This window comes from Phacochoerus africanus, chromosome 11, assembly GCF_016906955.1.
Source record: "Phacochoerus africanus isolate WHEZ1 chromosome 11, ROS_Pafr_v1, whole genome shotgun sequence".
NCBI classification, from domain to species: domain Eukaryota; kingdom Metazoa; phylum Chordata; class Mammalia; order Artiodactyla; family Suidae; genus Phacochoerus; species Phacochoerus africanus.
In genome coordinates this window covers 5835505-5852250 of record NC_062554.1, presented here as the reverse complement: position 1 = coordinate 5852250, position 16746 = coordinate 5835505, and the positions used below count along the sequence as shown (strand labels likewise).

At 59.0% G+C, this 16746-nt stretch overlaps 1 protein-coding gene and 1 long non-coding RNA gene across 6 annotated transcripts in view; one reads left to right on the top strand and one right to left on the bottom strand.

The window, feature by feature from the left end:
- Positions 1-16416, top strand: part of XNDC1N (XRCC1 N-terminal domain containing 1, N-terminal like) — a 38808-nt gene extending 22392 nt beyond the window's left edge. The window contains exons 13-23 of the mRNA XM_047752049.1: positions 122-334; positions 1673-1837; positions 3198-3372; positions 6630-6830; positions 6924-7086; positions 7942-8034; positions 12431-12623; positions 13093-13220; positions 13335-13413; positions 14922-15051; positions 15925-16416. Of these exons, the coding sequence (XP_047608005.1) occupies positions 122-334; positions 1673-1837; positions 3198-3372; positions 6630-6830; positions 6924-7086; positions 7942-8034; positions 12431-12623; positions 13093-13220; positions 13335-13413; positions 14922-15051; positions 15925-16337 (1953 nt within the window). The 3' untranslated portion in view covers positions 16338-16416. The remainder of the gene's footprint in view (positions 1-121; positions 335-1672; positions 1838-3197; positions 3373-6629; positions 6831-6923; positions 7087-7941; positions 8035-12430; positions 12624-13092; positions 13221-13334; positions 13414-14921; positions 15052-15924) is intronic.
- Positions 370-16029, bottom strand: LOC125110654 (uncharacterized). 5 transcript variants are annotated; one of them, XR_007130683.1, is made up of 9 exons: positions 15944-16029; positions 15322-15524; positions 9568-9695; positions 9372-9483; positions 4355-4455; positions 3255-3376; positions 1685-2617; positions 1390-1548; positions 371-878 (listed from the first exon to the last, which is right to left on the bottom strand). It is a non-coding gene; the product is annotated as an uncharacterized LOC125110654 (long non-coding RNA). The 5 variants fall into 5 exon arrangements; XR_007130684.1 differs by having other exon boundaries at positions 372-878; positions 2263-2617; XR_007130686.1 differs by having other exon boundaries at positions 370-878; positions 1390-2586.
- Positions 16417-16746: the final 330 nt, after the last annotated feature.

The window sequence follows — 16746 nt, the reverse complement described above, 5'->3', positions numbered from 1 at the left end:
TGTGAAGACGTGCCCGCCAAGGGCAGGACGGGGCGGCCCAGGCCCACAGGGGCGGAATGGGGACTGACCCGAGGGGCTGGGCCCGCGGGGTGGCAGCCACATGTGGACTCTCTCCCTACAGCCCGAGTACATCGCCCTGGAGTCGCTGAGCCAGGACTACGGCTTCGAACTGCTGGGCATGTGCCGGAACCAGAGCGAGGTCACGGCGGTGCTCAATGACCTGGGCACGGACAGCGGGGCGGAGCCCGAGGCCGAGGGCCTGGGCCAGGCCTTTGAGGAGGGCATCCCCAACCTGGCGAGGCTGCGACTGGCCGTCAACTACAACCAGAAGCGGGTCAGCTGGGCCCACCCCACCACCCCCACCGGCCCCAAGCCCTTGCCCCGACCCCCCAGGTGTCCCGCAGCCCAGGCCTGAGCAAGTCCCCTCCCTGCCTCAGGACCTGCTTGGATCTCGATGAGGAGCAGCCTCCCGTCTAGGCCCTTGATCCTGTGGGGCCCCCATGGGGCCCCAGCCTGCGTGGTCCTGAGCAGGGGGTGGGGGGGGCGGCGGGGGGGGCAGGGACAGCGGGTTGGTGGCTGGGGAGCCATGGTAAAGGAACGCTTTGGCGAAGCTTGGGGCGGGCTAGGACATCGAGGGTGGCTGAGTCTAAGGCCCCAATCTCTTCCCAGCTCTAGGAGGGCCCATTACTCCCCGCCCCGACCCCCCTTCAGACCAGACGTCTGGGTCTCACGCTCAGCTCTGCCTGCGGCCTGCGCAGAGCTGTGGTCTGATCACCTCCTGTTGTCAGACATCCATGTCTCCCTCTGTCCAGCAAGAGCAGGCCAGCTCCCTCAAGGGCTGACGTTTCAAGTGATGTCTTGGAGTTCCCATCAGGGCTCTGTGGTTAACAAATCCGACTAGGAACCATGAGGTTGTGAGTTTGATCCCTGGCCTCGCTCAGTGGGTTAAGGATCCAGCGTTGCCGTGAGCAGTGGTGTAGGTCGCAGACACGGCTCAGATCCCATATTGCTGTGGCTCTGGTGTAGGCTGGCAGCTGTAGCTCTAATTAGACCGCTAGCCTGGGAACCCCCATAGGCCGAGGGCGCAGCCCTAAAAAGCAAAAAAAAAAAAAAAAAAAAAAAAACAAGTTTCAAGTGATTCCCTTATTCCCGTCTCATTGGAGGTGCCCCTTGAGCCAAAGACATGCTCCCTTTCTAACCTCCCCCGCCCCGTTCTCCTCCTCCTCACCCACCCCCAGATGTCCTAGCCCACCAGGACCTTAACCAAAAACCTTCCTTCACAGTGGCCCCCCTTCACCCCACTCCCCGCCCTCCCTCCTCCAGAGCCCATGGCAGGGGCCCCACATGTCTAAGCAGATGGGGAACCCTGGCCTCTGGGGCTGGACTCACCACTGCCTGACTTAGAGACACGCACGTAGCCTCCAAGAGCCCAGGAGCATCTGGGAGTTGAGTGTCTCGTCACAGACCAGGAACCCAAGGCCCCAAGAGGGATGGGGCCTGACCAAGGTCGCACAGCAAGGGGGTGGCCCCTCTTCTGAGCCGCCTGGCCTGGGGAGCAAAGAAACACCTGCAGTCTCCACGGCCGGAGAGCCGGGGCTCTGCCCCCACCTGCCTGCCCTCCTCCCCGCCCCCGGCTGGCGGCCACCCGTCTGCTCACTCCCACTCTGCTCAGTTTGTAGCGCACCCCATCTGCCAGCAAGTCCTGTCCTCCATCTGGTGCGGGAACCTGGCCGGCTGGCGCGGGAGCACCATCGTCTGGAAGCTCTTCGTGGCCTTGCTCATCTTCCTCGCCATGCCCTTCCTCTGCCTTGGCTACTGGCTGGCGCCGAAGTCCCGGGTACGGGGACCAAAATCACTGACAGCCGTCATTTATGGATCCCTTGTTTCAGGCCAGGCCCTGAGCCTGATTCCCACGTGGGGAATGCTCCTGTTAGGTAACCGGAGTGGCCCTGAAAGGGAGGTATTGCACCTCGATTTTCTAGGGGAGACACCGGGGACAGAAGTGGCTCTTTTGTCCAGGGAGCAGGAAACAGCAGAGTCAGGACAGAGACCAGGTCTCTGCCTCCAAAGCCCGAGTTCCACACGCAGCCCCTACTCTCCGGGAGAGACTCCTGCCCCAACCTGCACGTTCTTTGGGGGAACCCTTGTGAACCCAGATATTTTCTGTCGTTCCACAAATATTTCCTGTGACGCTGTGAGCCAGCGCTCGATCGATCAAGTGTGCCTGGCGCTGGGGATTTTCATGAAGAGCGAGGCTGGTACCTGTTAACCGTGGGAAAAGTAGGGCGGGCAGGGCTCCGGGAAGCAGGACAGCGCATCTGACAGCCCAGGGAGGGAGAGTGGAGAGTATCGGAGAGACGAGACGGCAAGGCATTCGGTGCCGCTAACGCCCAAGTGCAAAGTAGGCAGGGCCGGGCCTCACAGAGCCTTCAGCAGCGATGGGAGCCACTGGGGGATTGTGACGAGGCGGGAACTCCCACAGGTTTGGTGCTTTAGAGGGCAAGGCGAAGGATGGGCTGGGCGAGGGGCTAAGACAGAGGACGCAGAGGTGCCTTTAGGCTCCCGGCTGTGTGACTGTGTCGACCTCTACGATGGAGACACAGGAGGAAGAGCAAGGCTGGGACAGAAGATAACGGACTTACGTTTTAATGTGGCTGTGATTGAAGATCCCCCCACCCCCACCCCCAGGAAAGTGCCTTTAGTTCTGTGAGCTCACTTCCTTAGCTAAAAAATGGGAATAGGAGTTCCCGTCGTGGCTCAGTGGTTAACGAATCCGACTAGGAACCATGAGGTTGTGTGTTCCATCCCTGACCTTGCTCAGTGGGTTCAGGATTCGGCGTTGCTGTGAGCAGTGGTGTAGGTCGCAGCTGCAGCTTGGATCCCGTGTTGCTGTGGCTCTGGCGTAGGCTGGTGGCTGCAGCTCCGATTCGACTCCTAGCCTGGGAACCTCCATATGCCACAGGTGGGGCCTTTAAAAAAAAAAAAAAAAAAAGGAATAATCATAGCCACGTCATACGGTTGTGAAGGAAACGAGAGAGATGAAAGGGAAGGCCTAACACGCAGTCCCTTCTGGATGAACGTCTGAAGGCGTGAGTGAGTGAAAGGAGGCGTCTGGTGGGGGCCGAGCGTTGGGGTTGTGCCCCGGGACGGGAGAGGGGTGCCAGGACTCGAGCCCGCTCCCCTGCCTTCTGCTCCAGCTGGGCCGCCTGCTGAAGATCCCCGTGCTGAAGTTCCTGCTGCACTCGGCCTCCTACCTGTGGTTCCTCCTCTTCCTGCTGGGAGAGTCCCTGGCCATGGAGACGCAGCTCAGTACCTTCCACGGCCGCAGCCGGAGCGTCTGGGAGACTTCACTACACATGGTTTGGGTCACAGGTACCTGCATGGGGCGTTTTAACAATGGCAGCCCCCCGCCCGAGGGCCCCCCCCATTCTTTACAATAGGGAAGGACCCCAATGGGGGGCCCCGCCCTATAAATGCCCCCGCACATATAACCAGACCCCTCCAGGCTCTAGCCCACCAAGGCATCTTTCCTCTTCACCCCTAATCCGGGGACCTTGCCTTGGGACAGACCCCCTGAGCCAGGACCCCATTCTTCCCCAACCCCAGCACCAGCAGCTACCCGCTCTGGAAGGTCCCATCCTCTCACAAATAAGACACTGGTCCATGGTGTCGGGCGAGAGGTTACCTGGGTGTAATGTGAGCCACGTACACCCCCAGGCCATCTATCCTGAAGGTCATGGACCAGGAGACTCACAGACCAAGTTCAGATGCTCGAACCATATAGTTTATGAAATGCTACACTTCTGACAGCAGTGCTATGAGGACCAGAGACGAGGTCTGATGAGGGGATGCAGGAGCCAGAAGTTACCTGGGACTAACACCTGATCTATGGGCGAAACAGGGGCAAGAACGCCTGAGCACAGCTGCTGCTTACTAATCCTCCGCTGAGCAGCTGTGACTTTTCTTTGCAACCTTTGTTTGGGCAAAGGTGAGGCCAGAATAGATATCAGCCATGGGCGGCTGATTAAGAGCTGATGAATCCTGGGCCTCATCTGCCTCATGTACACTCGGTGTATTGTGACTATTTAGCGTCCACCCATCCCTTTCTCTGTGTGTTCGCACACACATGCTCTCCTTACTTGATCTGCCCAGTGTGTCACAGTGATGATTAAGTCATCTATGCTCAATGCCTAAGTTTCATTCCATTGGTTCTCCTTCCTTCTCTAGCAGAATCAAGGAGTCTCAAGCAATTCAGCAAAGGCAGTTGACAGAAATCCCCGGGGCTCTACCAGCCTCCGGTGGGTCAGCTCAGAGGCCCCCGGGGCCCCTCCCTCCCTGTCTTCCCTTTACTTACCTCCAGTTTAGCAAACTCCCAAGTCACCAGCAGACTCAGTCGGCTTCGCCACCTGTTCCAAGCCAGTCTGGGAGTCCCAAAGGGAATTTGGCCAAGAAATTCTGGGAGAGAAAACCAGAGTGGTTCGAGATCAGAAAAAGATTCTTGTCCAATGATTTAGTAAACATTATTGACCTGTGCTAGGTGGAGATGACACCAGTACAGCTCCTGCCCATGGGGGAAGAAGCCTTAAGGAGCACAGCCCCCAAGTTTCTGCTATGGTGCAGTGGGTTAAGCATCTGACGGCAGGAGTTCCCGTTGTGGCTCGGCGGAAACGAATCCGACTAGCATCCATGAGGACTCAGGTTCGATCCCTGGCCTCACTCAATGGGTCGGGGATCCGGCGTTGCCGTGAGCTGTGGTGTAGGTCTCAGATATGGCTTGGATCCCGCGTGGCTGTGGCAGTGGTATAGACCGGCAGCTGCAGCTCTAATTCGACCCCTAGCCTGGGAACCTCCATGTGCTGCAGGTGTGACCCTAAAAAGAAAAGAAAAAAGAATCCGACTGCAAGTCTGGGGTCACTGCAGAGGCACAGCTTCAGCTCCCGGCCTGGGGATTTCCATATGGCAGGGGTGCAGCCATTAAAAGAAAGAAGAAACAAACAAAAAGAAACCAGCTTATTTCTTCACACAATAAACACTTGCCTCTGCCCTCCTGTGAGCAAAGCCTTAAGAACACCCAGATAGAGAGGGTTCCTCCCGCCTGTTCAACATGTATCTCTGGGCCTCCACCCACCCTCACCAGGCACTCTGCTGCCGTGGGAAGGGAGCCAGCTCCCACGTGCCAGGCTCTGCATGTCACCAGGCCTGTGCACGCTCTTCCCCCACAGCCCTCTCCCCTTCCACGCGGCCCCTTCCCCTGCCAGCTCCTACCCCTCCACAGGTCTCAGCCTACATGTCACTTTCTGTGAGAAGGCAAGCTTCCCTTGGCCCCAAGTCAGGGTCAAGTTCCATTCCTAAACCCTCCACGAGGCCTCTGTCCCCGCTCTCCTCCACCTTAGCGTTCACCACCCTGGCTGTTACACTCGGCCACTGGCCTGCCTCCCTCATTGGGTTTTGGACCCGGGGAGGCAAGTGGTGTGGGTGCCTCCTTCACCCAGGATCCCACTGGCACACTGGAGCTCAGTGGCTGCTTACTTAATAGTGACTACCGGGCCTTGTTCCGGGCCCTGAGGACAAGGAGGTGACTTAGCCATGGTCCCTGCCCTTTTAGGGGCTCAAAGTTCAGGGGCGAGCAGGGGGACAGACCCAGGAAGAGACAGCCTGCGGTGCCACACCATGATGGCAGGACAGAGGCCTGAAGGAAGGGAGAGCCCACTCCCCCTGGCTGGAGGAGGGGCACAGAGGCGGCAGGATTTGACCTGGGCCACGAGAGTGAGCTGCCTCCAAAGGCTGCAGCAGGGCTTTCTAGGTGGACAGAACCATGGGGGAAGAAGCACATGCTGGCGTCCAGGGAGCAGGGAAGGGTATGATACGGCAGGGTTGCCTGGATAACGGGGTCCAGGTTCCAGGCCCCTCCCTCCACAGGTCTGGCGCTGGGCCCTGGGCTGATAAGGAGCGGGTTGACCACCTGGAGCCCCTTCAAATCAGCAGTCCTTTCAATAGTCCTTTTTGCGGGGGGCGGGGGGGAGCCTCTACCTTCATCATACGGAGATTCCCAGACTAGGGGACAAATCAGAGCTGCAGGCGCCGGCCTACACCACAGCCACAGCCATACCAGATCCAAGCTGTGTCTGCGACCTACACCACAGCTCACGGCAATGCCGGATCCTTAACCCACTGAGCAAGGCCAGGGATCGAACCTGCGTCCTCATGGTTGCTAATCCGATTCATTTCCGCTGAGCCATGACGGGAACCCCCAATCTACATTCTTTAAATATTTGTCCAGTGTTTGTTTGATGGAAGGCAGGGAGCAACCGATTTCAATCATTCCCTACCAATAACCAGCCTCTGCAGGCATTGCTCACACTGAGTTTCTCGGCTGACCGGGATGACTGGGGCAGGCCGGCCTCACATTGGCCGTGTCTCCACCAGCCGGGGGGTGTTTTTATTTTCACCCAAGATCACTTGGTACTTGAGCAGATTACCTGTCTGCCCTTTATCAACTCGACGCCTGGGCTGGGTTACTTCCCCGACCCCATGGATCGTGTCCACCTGCCCCAGCAGTCCGCGCACCCCAGCTCGGCCCTGGAAGGAGGAGGTTCTGGCTCAGCCTGGCCCGGCGCCCCCTCCTGCAGGCTTCCTGTGGTTCGAGTGCAAGGAAGTGTGGATCGAGGGCCTGCGCAGTTACCTCCTGGACTGGTGGAACTTCCTGGACATGGTCATCCTGTCCCTGTACCTGGCGGCCTTCGCTCTGCGCCTCCTCCTGGCCGGGCTGGCCCATGTGCACTGCAAGGACGCGCCAGACGGGGCCGCCTGCCGCTACTTCACCACGGCCGGTGAGTGCCCCGGGCTCGGCCCTGAACCCGGCCCCCGGCCCCGCTCCTCCTGCTCCCGGCCTCAGCCCCCCCCCCCCCGTTCCACCGGCACAGAGCGGAGCGAGTGGCGCACGGAGGACCCCCAGTTCTTGGCCGAGGTGCTCTTCGCTGTCACCAGCATGCTCAGCTTCACCCGCCTGGCCTACATCCTGCCGGCCCACGAGTCGCTGGGCACCCTGCAGATTTCCATCGGCAGGATGATTGACGACATGATCCGGTGGGTACCGCCCCGCGGGGGCGCCCCCTTCCCGCGGACCCCACTCCTCTCCCGTGGCTCCATACGCGCCTCTAATTAATTCTCAAGGAGGCGCGTGGCCCCAGAGATCAGGAGCCATGGTAGCAGGAAGAGCCCCTGGCGGGCCTGCCAGCCCCGGTGCTCTCGCTGACTCCGCGGCCCTCTCAGGGGCTCGTTCTCCCGTCCCTGGGCAGGCGCCGGACGCAGGGGTCCCTCTGAGTGGTTCCCACCGCACAGCTGCTCTGGGGCCTCGTGGCATTTTCTGGTTTTCCTGGTAATGATCGTCTCCATTTCTGGCACACTGGCCTCTCAGCCTGCTCGGAGCCCATCATCAGGGGCTGCTTCCCTGAGGACCCCCAGCCTGGCGTGGGAGTGGGGCGGGTGCCCTTGGTGGGAGAAGCCCGGGTGACGTCCGCAAACAACGTCAGCTCAGCTCAGCTCAGCTCAGCTCAGCGCGGAGACGAGCCCCTCCACCCCACTCCGCCACCCACCCCGAGACGCTCCAGGCCCTCCCCGCTGCAGGCCAGCTCACCCTCCGCTTTAACCGCGCCGGTGATAAACCGCGCCCAGCAGGACTGGCCCATCGCCCTCCTCCCAGTGCCACAGCCCCAGCTTTCAAGCCAGAATCCTTTATTTGGAGGGAGAGCTCCTGCTTCAGCGCCCTTCAAATCCCTTCTCCTTTCCCACCCGACTTGTCTCTTCTCAGTGAGAAGCAGTCTGGATCCTGGGCCAGTAGCATGAGCGCCTGGGAGCCGTCACCCCGATCCCTCTCCCCGGAGCCTGCCGTCTCCCAGGGTGGAGAGCTGCTCTCACCCTCCCCTATCCGCCCACCCCCAGGTTCATGTTCATCCTCATGATCATCCTGACAGCCTTCCTCTGCGGCCTCAACAACATCTACGTGCCCTACCAGGAGACAGAGCGGCTGGGCAAGTACGCGGGGCGGAGGCCGGGCGGCAGGACGGGGCCTGGGGCTGCGGCCTGGGGCTCAGTGATCCCCTCCTCCTTCCCCTCACGAATTAATTCTCTGGTTTGGCCAATCACTCCCTCACGGATTCCCACCGTGCATCTGTTCATTTATTCATGCATCAGTCACTTTCTCCCAAAAGTTTAATTTTGAAAAATGTCAATTCGAAGCGGACACCCTCAAACCCTTCACCTGGGCTCAGCACTTGTCAATGTGTGGCCACATTTTGCTTCATCTCTTGCTCTCTTTATTCTCATTTTTTCCCCCGAGACACTTACAAATAAGTTGCAAACATTCAGGACACTTCACTCCTGTATTGTTCTATGTCTCCTAAGAGCATAACCACAAAATCTTTGTCACACTCAAAAATGTAGTATCGATTCCAAGATATGACTTACTCTACAGTCTATTTTTCATCTTTTTTGGCTGAGCCTGTGGCATGTGGAAGTTCGGGCCAAGGACTGAACCCGAATCATAGCAGAACCCAAGCCGCTGCAGTGACAACACTGGGTCCTTAACCCACTGCACCACAAGGGAACTCGACTATATGGTCCTTATTCCAGTTTCCCCAGCTGCCCCAAAACAGCCTCTCCAGGTTGGTTGGTTTGTTTTTATGGCCACACCCAGAGCATATGGAAGTTCCTGGGCCAGGGACTGAAGCTGAGCCACAGCTGTCACGGCTGTGGCAATACCAGATCTTTAACCCACTGCACCGGGCCAGGGATCCAACCTGGGCCCCAGCAGCCACCCGAGCCGCTGCAGTCAGATTCTTAATCCACTGCGTGCGCCACACTGAAAACTCCCTGTCTCTAGTTTTATAAAAACCTGAAATCCAGTCTGCATTTCGTTGTCACATCTCTTCAACCATCTTTAACCCAGAACACTCCCTCTACTTTGTCTTTCATGACAAATGATCCTTTTTTTTTTTGTCTTTTTGCCTTTTTCTAGGGCCACTCCCATGGCATATGGAGGTTCCCAGGCTAGGGGTCGAATCGGAGCTGTAGCCAGCGGCCTATGCCAGAGCCACAGCAACTCGGGATCTGAGCGGCAACTGCAACCTACACCACAGCTCACGGCAATACCGAATCCTTAACCCACTGAGCAAGGCCAGGGATTGACCCCGCAACCTCATGGTTCCTAGTTGGATTGGTTAACCACTGAGCCATGACGGGAACTCCAAATGATCTTTTTTGAAGAGCGCAGGCCAAGTCAGGCTGTTAGAGTGTCCCACAGCTGGGACTTATCTGGCCCTTTCCGCAAGATCGGATTCCAGTTAGGCAGTCTTGGCAAGAACACACCCTACCTGAGGATGTGTTTCCATCGCATCCCAGTGGAAGGTACAGAATGTCAGTTTGGCCCACTGGTGGGACCCACTGGGCTGGCAAACCTCTCCATTGTAAAGGTACCAGGGGTCCCTGTGGTAACAGAGAGAGAGGCTGAAATTGCCACTTCCTTGCAGCCCTTCCCCCAGTGGCTTTGCATCCACAGGTGATTTTTACCTGAGTCGGTTGTGACAGTGGTGGCTCCAACATGGTGTTTTTCCACTGCCATCATTCCTTCTCCATTTCTTAGCTGGCATTCTTCTATTAAAAAGGGCTTTCTTCTCCCCTCTTCTTTTCAAGTATCACTATGGATTTAAAGATTTTTAAAATATAATAATCCATTACAGTCAAAATTCTTTTTGATGCTCAGCTCTCCTGAAATATGGTCAATAATTAATTCTTTTTTTTTTTAGGGCCACACCCATGGCATATGGAGGTTCCCAGGTTAGGGGTCCAATTGGAGCTACAGCTGCCGGCCTACGCCACAGCCCCAGCAACACAGGATCTGAGCCGTGACTGCGACCTACACCACAGCTCATGGCAACACCAGATCCTTAACCCACTGAGCAAGGCCAGGGATTGAACCTGTGTCCTCATGGTTCCTAGTTGGATTCATTTCCACTGCACCATGATGGGAACTCCAATTAATTCTTTTTTTTTTTTTTCCTTGTTTGGCCACCCTGCAGCATGTGCTGCAGTTGTGACCTACGCTGCAGCTATGGCAACGCCAGATCCTTGACCCGCTGTGCTGGGCTGGGGATCAAACCTGCATCCCAGCACTCCGGAGATGCTGCCAATCCCATTGCAGCACAGCGGGAACGCCAATCATTAATCCTTGTGTTTGTTTATTCACTCACTCATTCATCGTTCATTCATTCACTCGCTTTGTATATTCGCCCAGTTTCATAGTCATTCCTTCCCTGCTGTCGAGTTCACACCCATTTCCTGACACCTTTGTAGTAGGCCCTGCCCCCGGCACTGGGAGCCCAGACCCAGGCCCCTGAGAAGACAGCCACGTGCACAGATAAGCTCCGCTGTGGGGAAGGAGGGCTTATGGGGAGGGTACCCAGGGGGAAAAGCCCCTTCCTCGGTCTTGATGGTGAGGGAAGACTTTCCAGAGGCGGGCAACCTGGACCCCACCTGCAAGGGTGGTGGACCTCAGGAGGGCGCAGGGCATTCTGGGCAGAAAGGGGGCGTGGACCAAAGGGAGGTATGTTTGGAGAATCCCACGACTTCTCCCATAGCTGGTGATGGAGGGAATTTTGCGAGAGGCGGCTGGGGAGGGGAGAGGGCTCACAGAGCTCGCGAAGGCCCTGCTGAGAGGCTTTCTCCAGCAGGCCAGCAGGCTCCAGGCGGCCTCCCCAGCATTCACTGAATCCTGAGTTCTTCACGAATGCACCTGCAAGATGGTTTTATCCATGATGCTGGAGGACCCGTGCTCGGCCTGCGGAGGGTGGGAAAGGCTTTCTAACAATTCCCGTGTAAATGGAGGTTTTATTCAGACCCATCTTCTTACCAAGAAGCCTTGTCCACAGCCTGCCTTCAGTAGGCTGAGGAACTTGCCTGATGCAGTTTAAACCCTGCCTCTTTGTGCCAGGGCCAGTGACTGCACCTTCCAGCCTGCTTCACGGGTCCTGGTGGGATCGGTCACTCCACAGCGGCATGGGCAGGCTGCGCCCTCCTGCTCATTCACAGCTGAAAGCTAATTCAGGCAAAAGCTTTCGCAGTTAAGCCTCAGATAGGCTGCACGGCGGGCATCTGGACTGAGGGTTCGGAGCATTTAATGTTTGACCAGCAGAAGTACAGACCATCAGATCATCATTTAGAAAGAACACCTTGGAGTTCCCGTCATGGCGCAGTGGTTAACGAATCCGACTAGGAACCATGAGGTTGCGGGTTTGAGCCCTGGCCTCGATCAGTGGGTTAAGGATCTGGCATTGTCGTAAGGTGTGGTGGAGGTCGCAGACGCAGCTCAGATCTGGCGTTGCTGTAGGCTGGCAGCTGTAGCTCTGATTTGACCCCAAGCCTGGGAACCTCCATATGCTGCAGCTGTGGCCCTAAAAATACAAAAAAACAAAAAACAAAAACCAACCCCACTTTGCATGCAGTATAGAGGATGGAATGACAAGAGAGGGACCAGAGCCAGAGACCAGCTGCAGAGGGAGAGGGTGAGGTGGTCACTGAGGTCTGGGCTGGCCCCGAGTTGCAGGGAATAAGGCAGATTCATGAGTATGTACTGGGTCTGTAACTTACAGACGTGCATGTTTCACTGTGGGTAGAGAAGGGAGCTCAGGGAGGGCTTCCTGGAAGAGGGAGCACAGAGCGGCCGCTGCTGTGGCCCTTTCTCACCCAGACCGTGGCGTCAGGCTCTCGGCTGTCTCTGAGCCCCCCTCTCTCACTGGCTTCTCTTCCACTCCCCTCACACCAGCCAACATGTCATTCGGGTGTCACCCCCTGCTTAGGACTCTTCATAGCTTCCTAGGGCTCCCTCCACGGGGAGGCTTGTTTTTACCCCACAAGGCCCTACAGAGCCTGGCTGGTCCTGCTTCCCTCTCACAAGCCTCCCTGTCCTTTGCCCTCTGCGATGAGCTGGGCTGGCTTCTGCCACGTCCTCAAACGCCCCAGACGCCCCTGCCCCAGGGACACCCCACACCCTCCCTTTCCCTGGTTGGTTCCTGCCGCCTTCAGCGCTCAGCTCAAATGCGCTTCAAAGACGCGTCCCCACTGCCCAGGCCAGGCCAGGCCAGGCCCTGGCATCTGTGCTGCCCCTTCATGGCATTGGGCGCAGTTTAGGACTCGCGGTGTGGGGAGTGTCCCTCTCACCCCAGCCCCGCCCCAGAACACCAGGGCCTGAAGGACAGGGCCAGGTCATCTTGTGCGCCTGGAGCCTTAGCACCTGTTCCTGGCCCTGCTGGGTGTTCAGCAAGTACTGGCTGGAGCCCAGAAACAGCGAGGGGTCCCCAGGGCTTCGTGGAAGCAGAGGGCCTCCAGCCGGGCGAGGCGGGGCGGGTCCCCACGCGACACCCTCCTCTTGGGCCAGGTTCAACGAGACCTTGCAGTTTCTGTTCTGGACCATGTTGGGCATGGAGGAGCGCAGCGTGGTCGACATGCCCCAGTTTCCGGTGCCCGAGTTCGTGGGCCGCGCGCTCTACGGCATCTTCACCATCGTCATGGTCGTCGTGCTGCTCAACATGCTCATCGCCATGATCACCGGCTCCTTCCAGAAGATCGAGGTGCGGGAGCCGAGCCCACCGGGCCGCGGGCGGGGGAGGCGGCACCGAGGGCAGGCACTCGGCTTCCGGCTCGGCCCCGCGGCCGCCGCCTTGTTCTGTGACTGGGGCCAAGCTGTCCTCTCCAGGGCTCTTCTTCTTCATCTGTGACCCGGAGTTTTCAGTGATGCGCTTCGTTCCTCCGGACACGAGCCTAGTGCTCTTCCCGCCGTGGGGCTGGGAGGGAGCGCCTGCGGCGGAGAAGCAGGCGGGGAAGAGGCGGCTGGAGGATGGGCTTGGGGGGGGGGGATGAAAAGATGACACAGAGGAAGGGGGGGTGAGGGGGGATGCAGATAAGAAGGGGGGGCCAAGGGAGCGGCGGGCACACTGGAGAGGAAGAGGCGGGAGGCCTGGGGGAAACGGGGCAGAGGGAGCGGGCGGGATGCCAGGTGCCAAGGTGGCCCTTGCACGGCCCCTGCCTCTTGGCCCCCAGGACGCTGCTGACGTGGAGTGGAAGTTCGCTCGCTCCAAGCTCTACTTGTCCTACTTCCGAGAGGGCCTGACGCTACCCGTGCCCTTCAACATCCTGCCGTCCCCCAAGGCCGTCTTCTACCTTCTCAGGTGGTGACCTCGGAGCTCTCGCCCCCACTCCCACCGAGCGCTCGGCACCTTCCCCAGGCCCTGCCCTGTTCGCCCGGGCCCATCCCTTGATAACCCTCCCTCTGAACTTCTCAGGCGGATCTTCCGGTTCATTTGCTGTTGCTGCTCCTGCTGCAAAGCCAAGAGGCCAGACCACCCCCCAGTCCCCATCTTTGTGAGTAGCACCTGCTCGCGGGCCTTCTCTGCTGTCTGTACCATCCATTTGTCTGAACATCCTTGGCTTGCCTGTCTGTCCAGGGGTGTTCCCAGAAAGCCTGCTCCCAGTTCCTGTTCCCTCATAGGGCTGGCCTGTCCCTCTTCCCGGCTCTGAGCACTCCCTAAATCTCCAGTCCTCTGTCACCAGCCTAAACAGCCCTCCATGCCACCCTCCTCCCAAGTCACCACGACCCCAGAAGCTCCAGGCAGAGCTTTTTGCCTTAAAATGGGCCATAGATATGGTTGAATGTTTTTCAAAATAACATGTTAACCAGTTCCCATTGTGGCTCAGTGGGTTACAAACCCAACTAGTATCCATGAAGAGGCAGGTTCGATCCCTGGCCTTCCTCAGTGGGTTAAGGATCCCGCGTTGCTGTGGCTGTGGCATAAAGGCTGTGTTCAGTTCTCTGGGCCTTTGCCGGGTCCTGAATGTCAGAGTCACTGCATTCTGCCAGATCCCAGCTAGAGGTCTCAGACCCAGCCCTCCCTGCCCCGTGCTGAGGCCCCCCCAGCTGCCCCCACCGGCCCCTGGCCTGCTCTTGGGTGATCTAATCAGGGCCTCCTCCCCGCCTCCTTAGGAAGTGGCTTTCCCAAAGTTCTCGTTCCTCATTTTATACAAGAAACACGCTTTATACTCTCTGCAGCTAAAAGGACCTTCATGGGTCTCAAGCTTCTGCCATCCCATCTCTGTCAGTCTCATCTTTCCTTTTAAATACGGCTCTTAAAATATAGGCTGACTATAAAATATTTAGGGAAAGAAATAAAACGAATTATTTCCTAAGCGTGTGGAGAGGCCCTCTCCACGCCGGGGAAGGACCAGCCTGGGAAGGAAGCATTCTCACCATCTCCGTTTTGAGCCTGCCGGCATTCTGGCCTGCAGAAGCTGAGTAGCTTTGCCCAAGGCACGCAGCAGGCGAGAAGCCAGGTGGGGCCAGGAGCCTGTCTGTCTCCCAGCACTCTGCCTTCCTCACCTCTGCTCTCTCTCTCTCTCCATCATCGGCCCCAGGGGCCCCACCTGCCTCTGTGGCACTGTCCAGAGGCCTAAAGCGGCGCCCGGGACCAGTCACTCTGACTTGCACCATGATTTCCCTCTGAGATGCATGAGCAGTGCCTCTGCATCCCCTCAGCTCCCCTCAGCAGAATCTGAAGGAGTGGTGGGGGGCGGTTAAGCTGCAGAAACTCAAGAAAACCAAGGCTGGTGGGTGGCAAGAGGGAGCTGGACTCTGCCCTGCTCAGCATCTCTCTGCCCGCTCCCCGCTTCCTGCCTCCCACCCTGGTTCTCCTACAGCTTCGCCTCCATCCAGGCCACCTTCCGGCATCGCGCCAGGGTCTAGTGGGTGGCCTTAGGGGACAGAAGGGTCAGCAGCTTTGCCTCCGCCCTTTACTGCCTGGGGCGGGCAAGGGGCCTCGAGGGCTAGAGCAGGGCTGGCATGGCCCACGCTCTCACCACCCTGTCGCCCTCCTCAGGCCAATCCCGGGGCGGGGCCAGGGTCCGGGGAGGGCGAGCCCGGATCCTACCGCCTTCGCGTCCTCAAGGCCCTGGTACAGCGCTACATCGAGACCGCCCGGCGCGAGTTCGAGGAGACCCGTCGCAAAGGTTAGTCCGGAGCCCTCTTCACCCCGCCGTCCCTTGCCCAGCTGGGACCGCAGCCTCGCCCACCTCCCCCAGCCTGCGGCCCCTCTGACCTGCCCTCGGAAGACATACCCTCCAGCCAGTGGGACCTCCTTCTGCCCGCTTGCCGCCCTGCAGCCCTCCCCGCCTGGCGGGCGCATTCCTCGTTCATTACGCTCGCCCCCCCGCCCCCCACCCCGCGTCATCCACCCCGCACCCGTCAGCCACGCGTTCAGCCTCAGCTACTCGCCCCACCTGTCACAGTCCTGACTTGGAGGGAGGGGGCCGAGTAGATCAGGCGCAGGCGGGAAGCTTTCCATCGGGGAGGAAGAGAAACCGTCTCTACCAGGCGCGAAGTGCTTAGAAAAAGACACACGTCGCAGCGGGAGCCGAAAGGCCAGAAAGAGTGCATCACTTAGGCAGGCTTGTGGGAGGGCAGACGGAGTGAGTCCCAGACGCTGGAGAAGGAGAGGTGGCGTCTGAGCTGGGCTGGGGGGGGGGGGTGTCACGAGTCACACGACAGGTGTGCCGGGGAGGGGCTGACAGGGCGGATGTCCAGATCTCTGTCCCTCAAAGAACTCCCCGTCCTGTCCCTCCTGACCCTTCTCCCGCCCGCAAGACCTTCCTTCCTGGTGTCTTCTAAACTCAGCCCTGCTGAGTCATGTGCCCTGGACTCAGCCTGCCCACCTGGACCCGCAGCCCATGACCAGTCCTTCGCTTCCTCCACTGCCCCTTCCCAGGACCTCCCCCCCACCCCCTGCCCCAGCATGCTGTCCCTGGGGCTGTGCTGAGGGTGGAAGTGGTACAGGTGGGCTCGTTGCCTGGAGACCCCCCCAACACCAATCCCCCCCTCCCCAGATCTGGGCAACAGACTGACCGAGCTGACCAAGACGGTGTCTCGACTGCAAAGCGAGGTGGCGGGCGTGCACCAGGCACTGGTGGAAGGAGGGATGCGCCGGCCACCCGATGGTGCCAGCATCCTCAGCCGCTACATCACCAGAGTGCGCAACAGCTTCCAGAACCTGGGCCCCCCCATCCCTGAGACCCCGGAGCTGACAGTGCCAGGGGTTGTAGGGACCCAGGTGACCTCAGAAATGGGGCTTCCGGACGCTGGAGGGGCTAGGCGTCCAGCTTCTGGAGAGTCTGGCCCTGCCTCCCCAGCTCACGTGCTGGTGCACAGGGAGCAGGAATCAGAGCAGGCTGGGGACCTGGCCAAGGCAGACGAGCTGGGAGTCAAGGAGGACGAGCTGGGAGCCAAGGAGGGGTCCTGATGCAGGGAAAGGGTCCCTGCTGAGGAGAGCAGCCTGGGTGGTGAGTGGGTGGGGTCTCCTGGTAGGAGCCCATATGTTCCTTGCCTCAATAAAGTCTGTTCCGGTGGCCAGATGCTGCCAGAGTGTGCGAGAATCTCTGTCTCTCGATGTTTTGAGATCCCCAACCCCGAAATGAGCCCTCCTGGGAGCAGAACAGAGGGAATTAGCTGCTCTGGGCTCCCAGAGATCTTGGGTTCAGAATCTCACTTTGAGGTCCTTTAGATCCTTGGAGGAAAGGGTTCCAGACCAGGAGGCCGAGGCCCTGGTTCCAGCACCACCTCTTCCCCCTTAAGGAGGGGCCTCTTCCTTGGCCTATGCGTCCCTCCTCTGACCAACGGCTGAGGAAGCCACCCGGCCTCCTTCCTGCCCA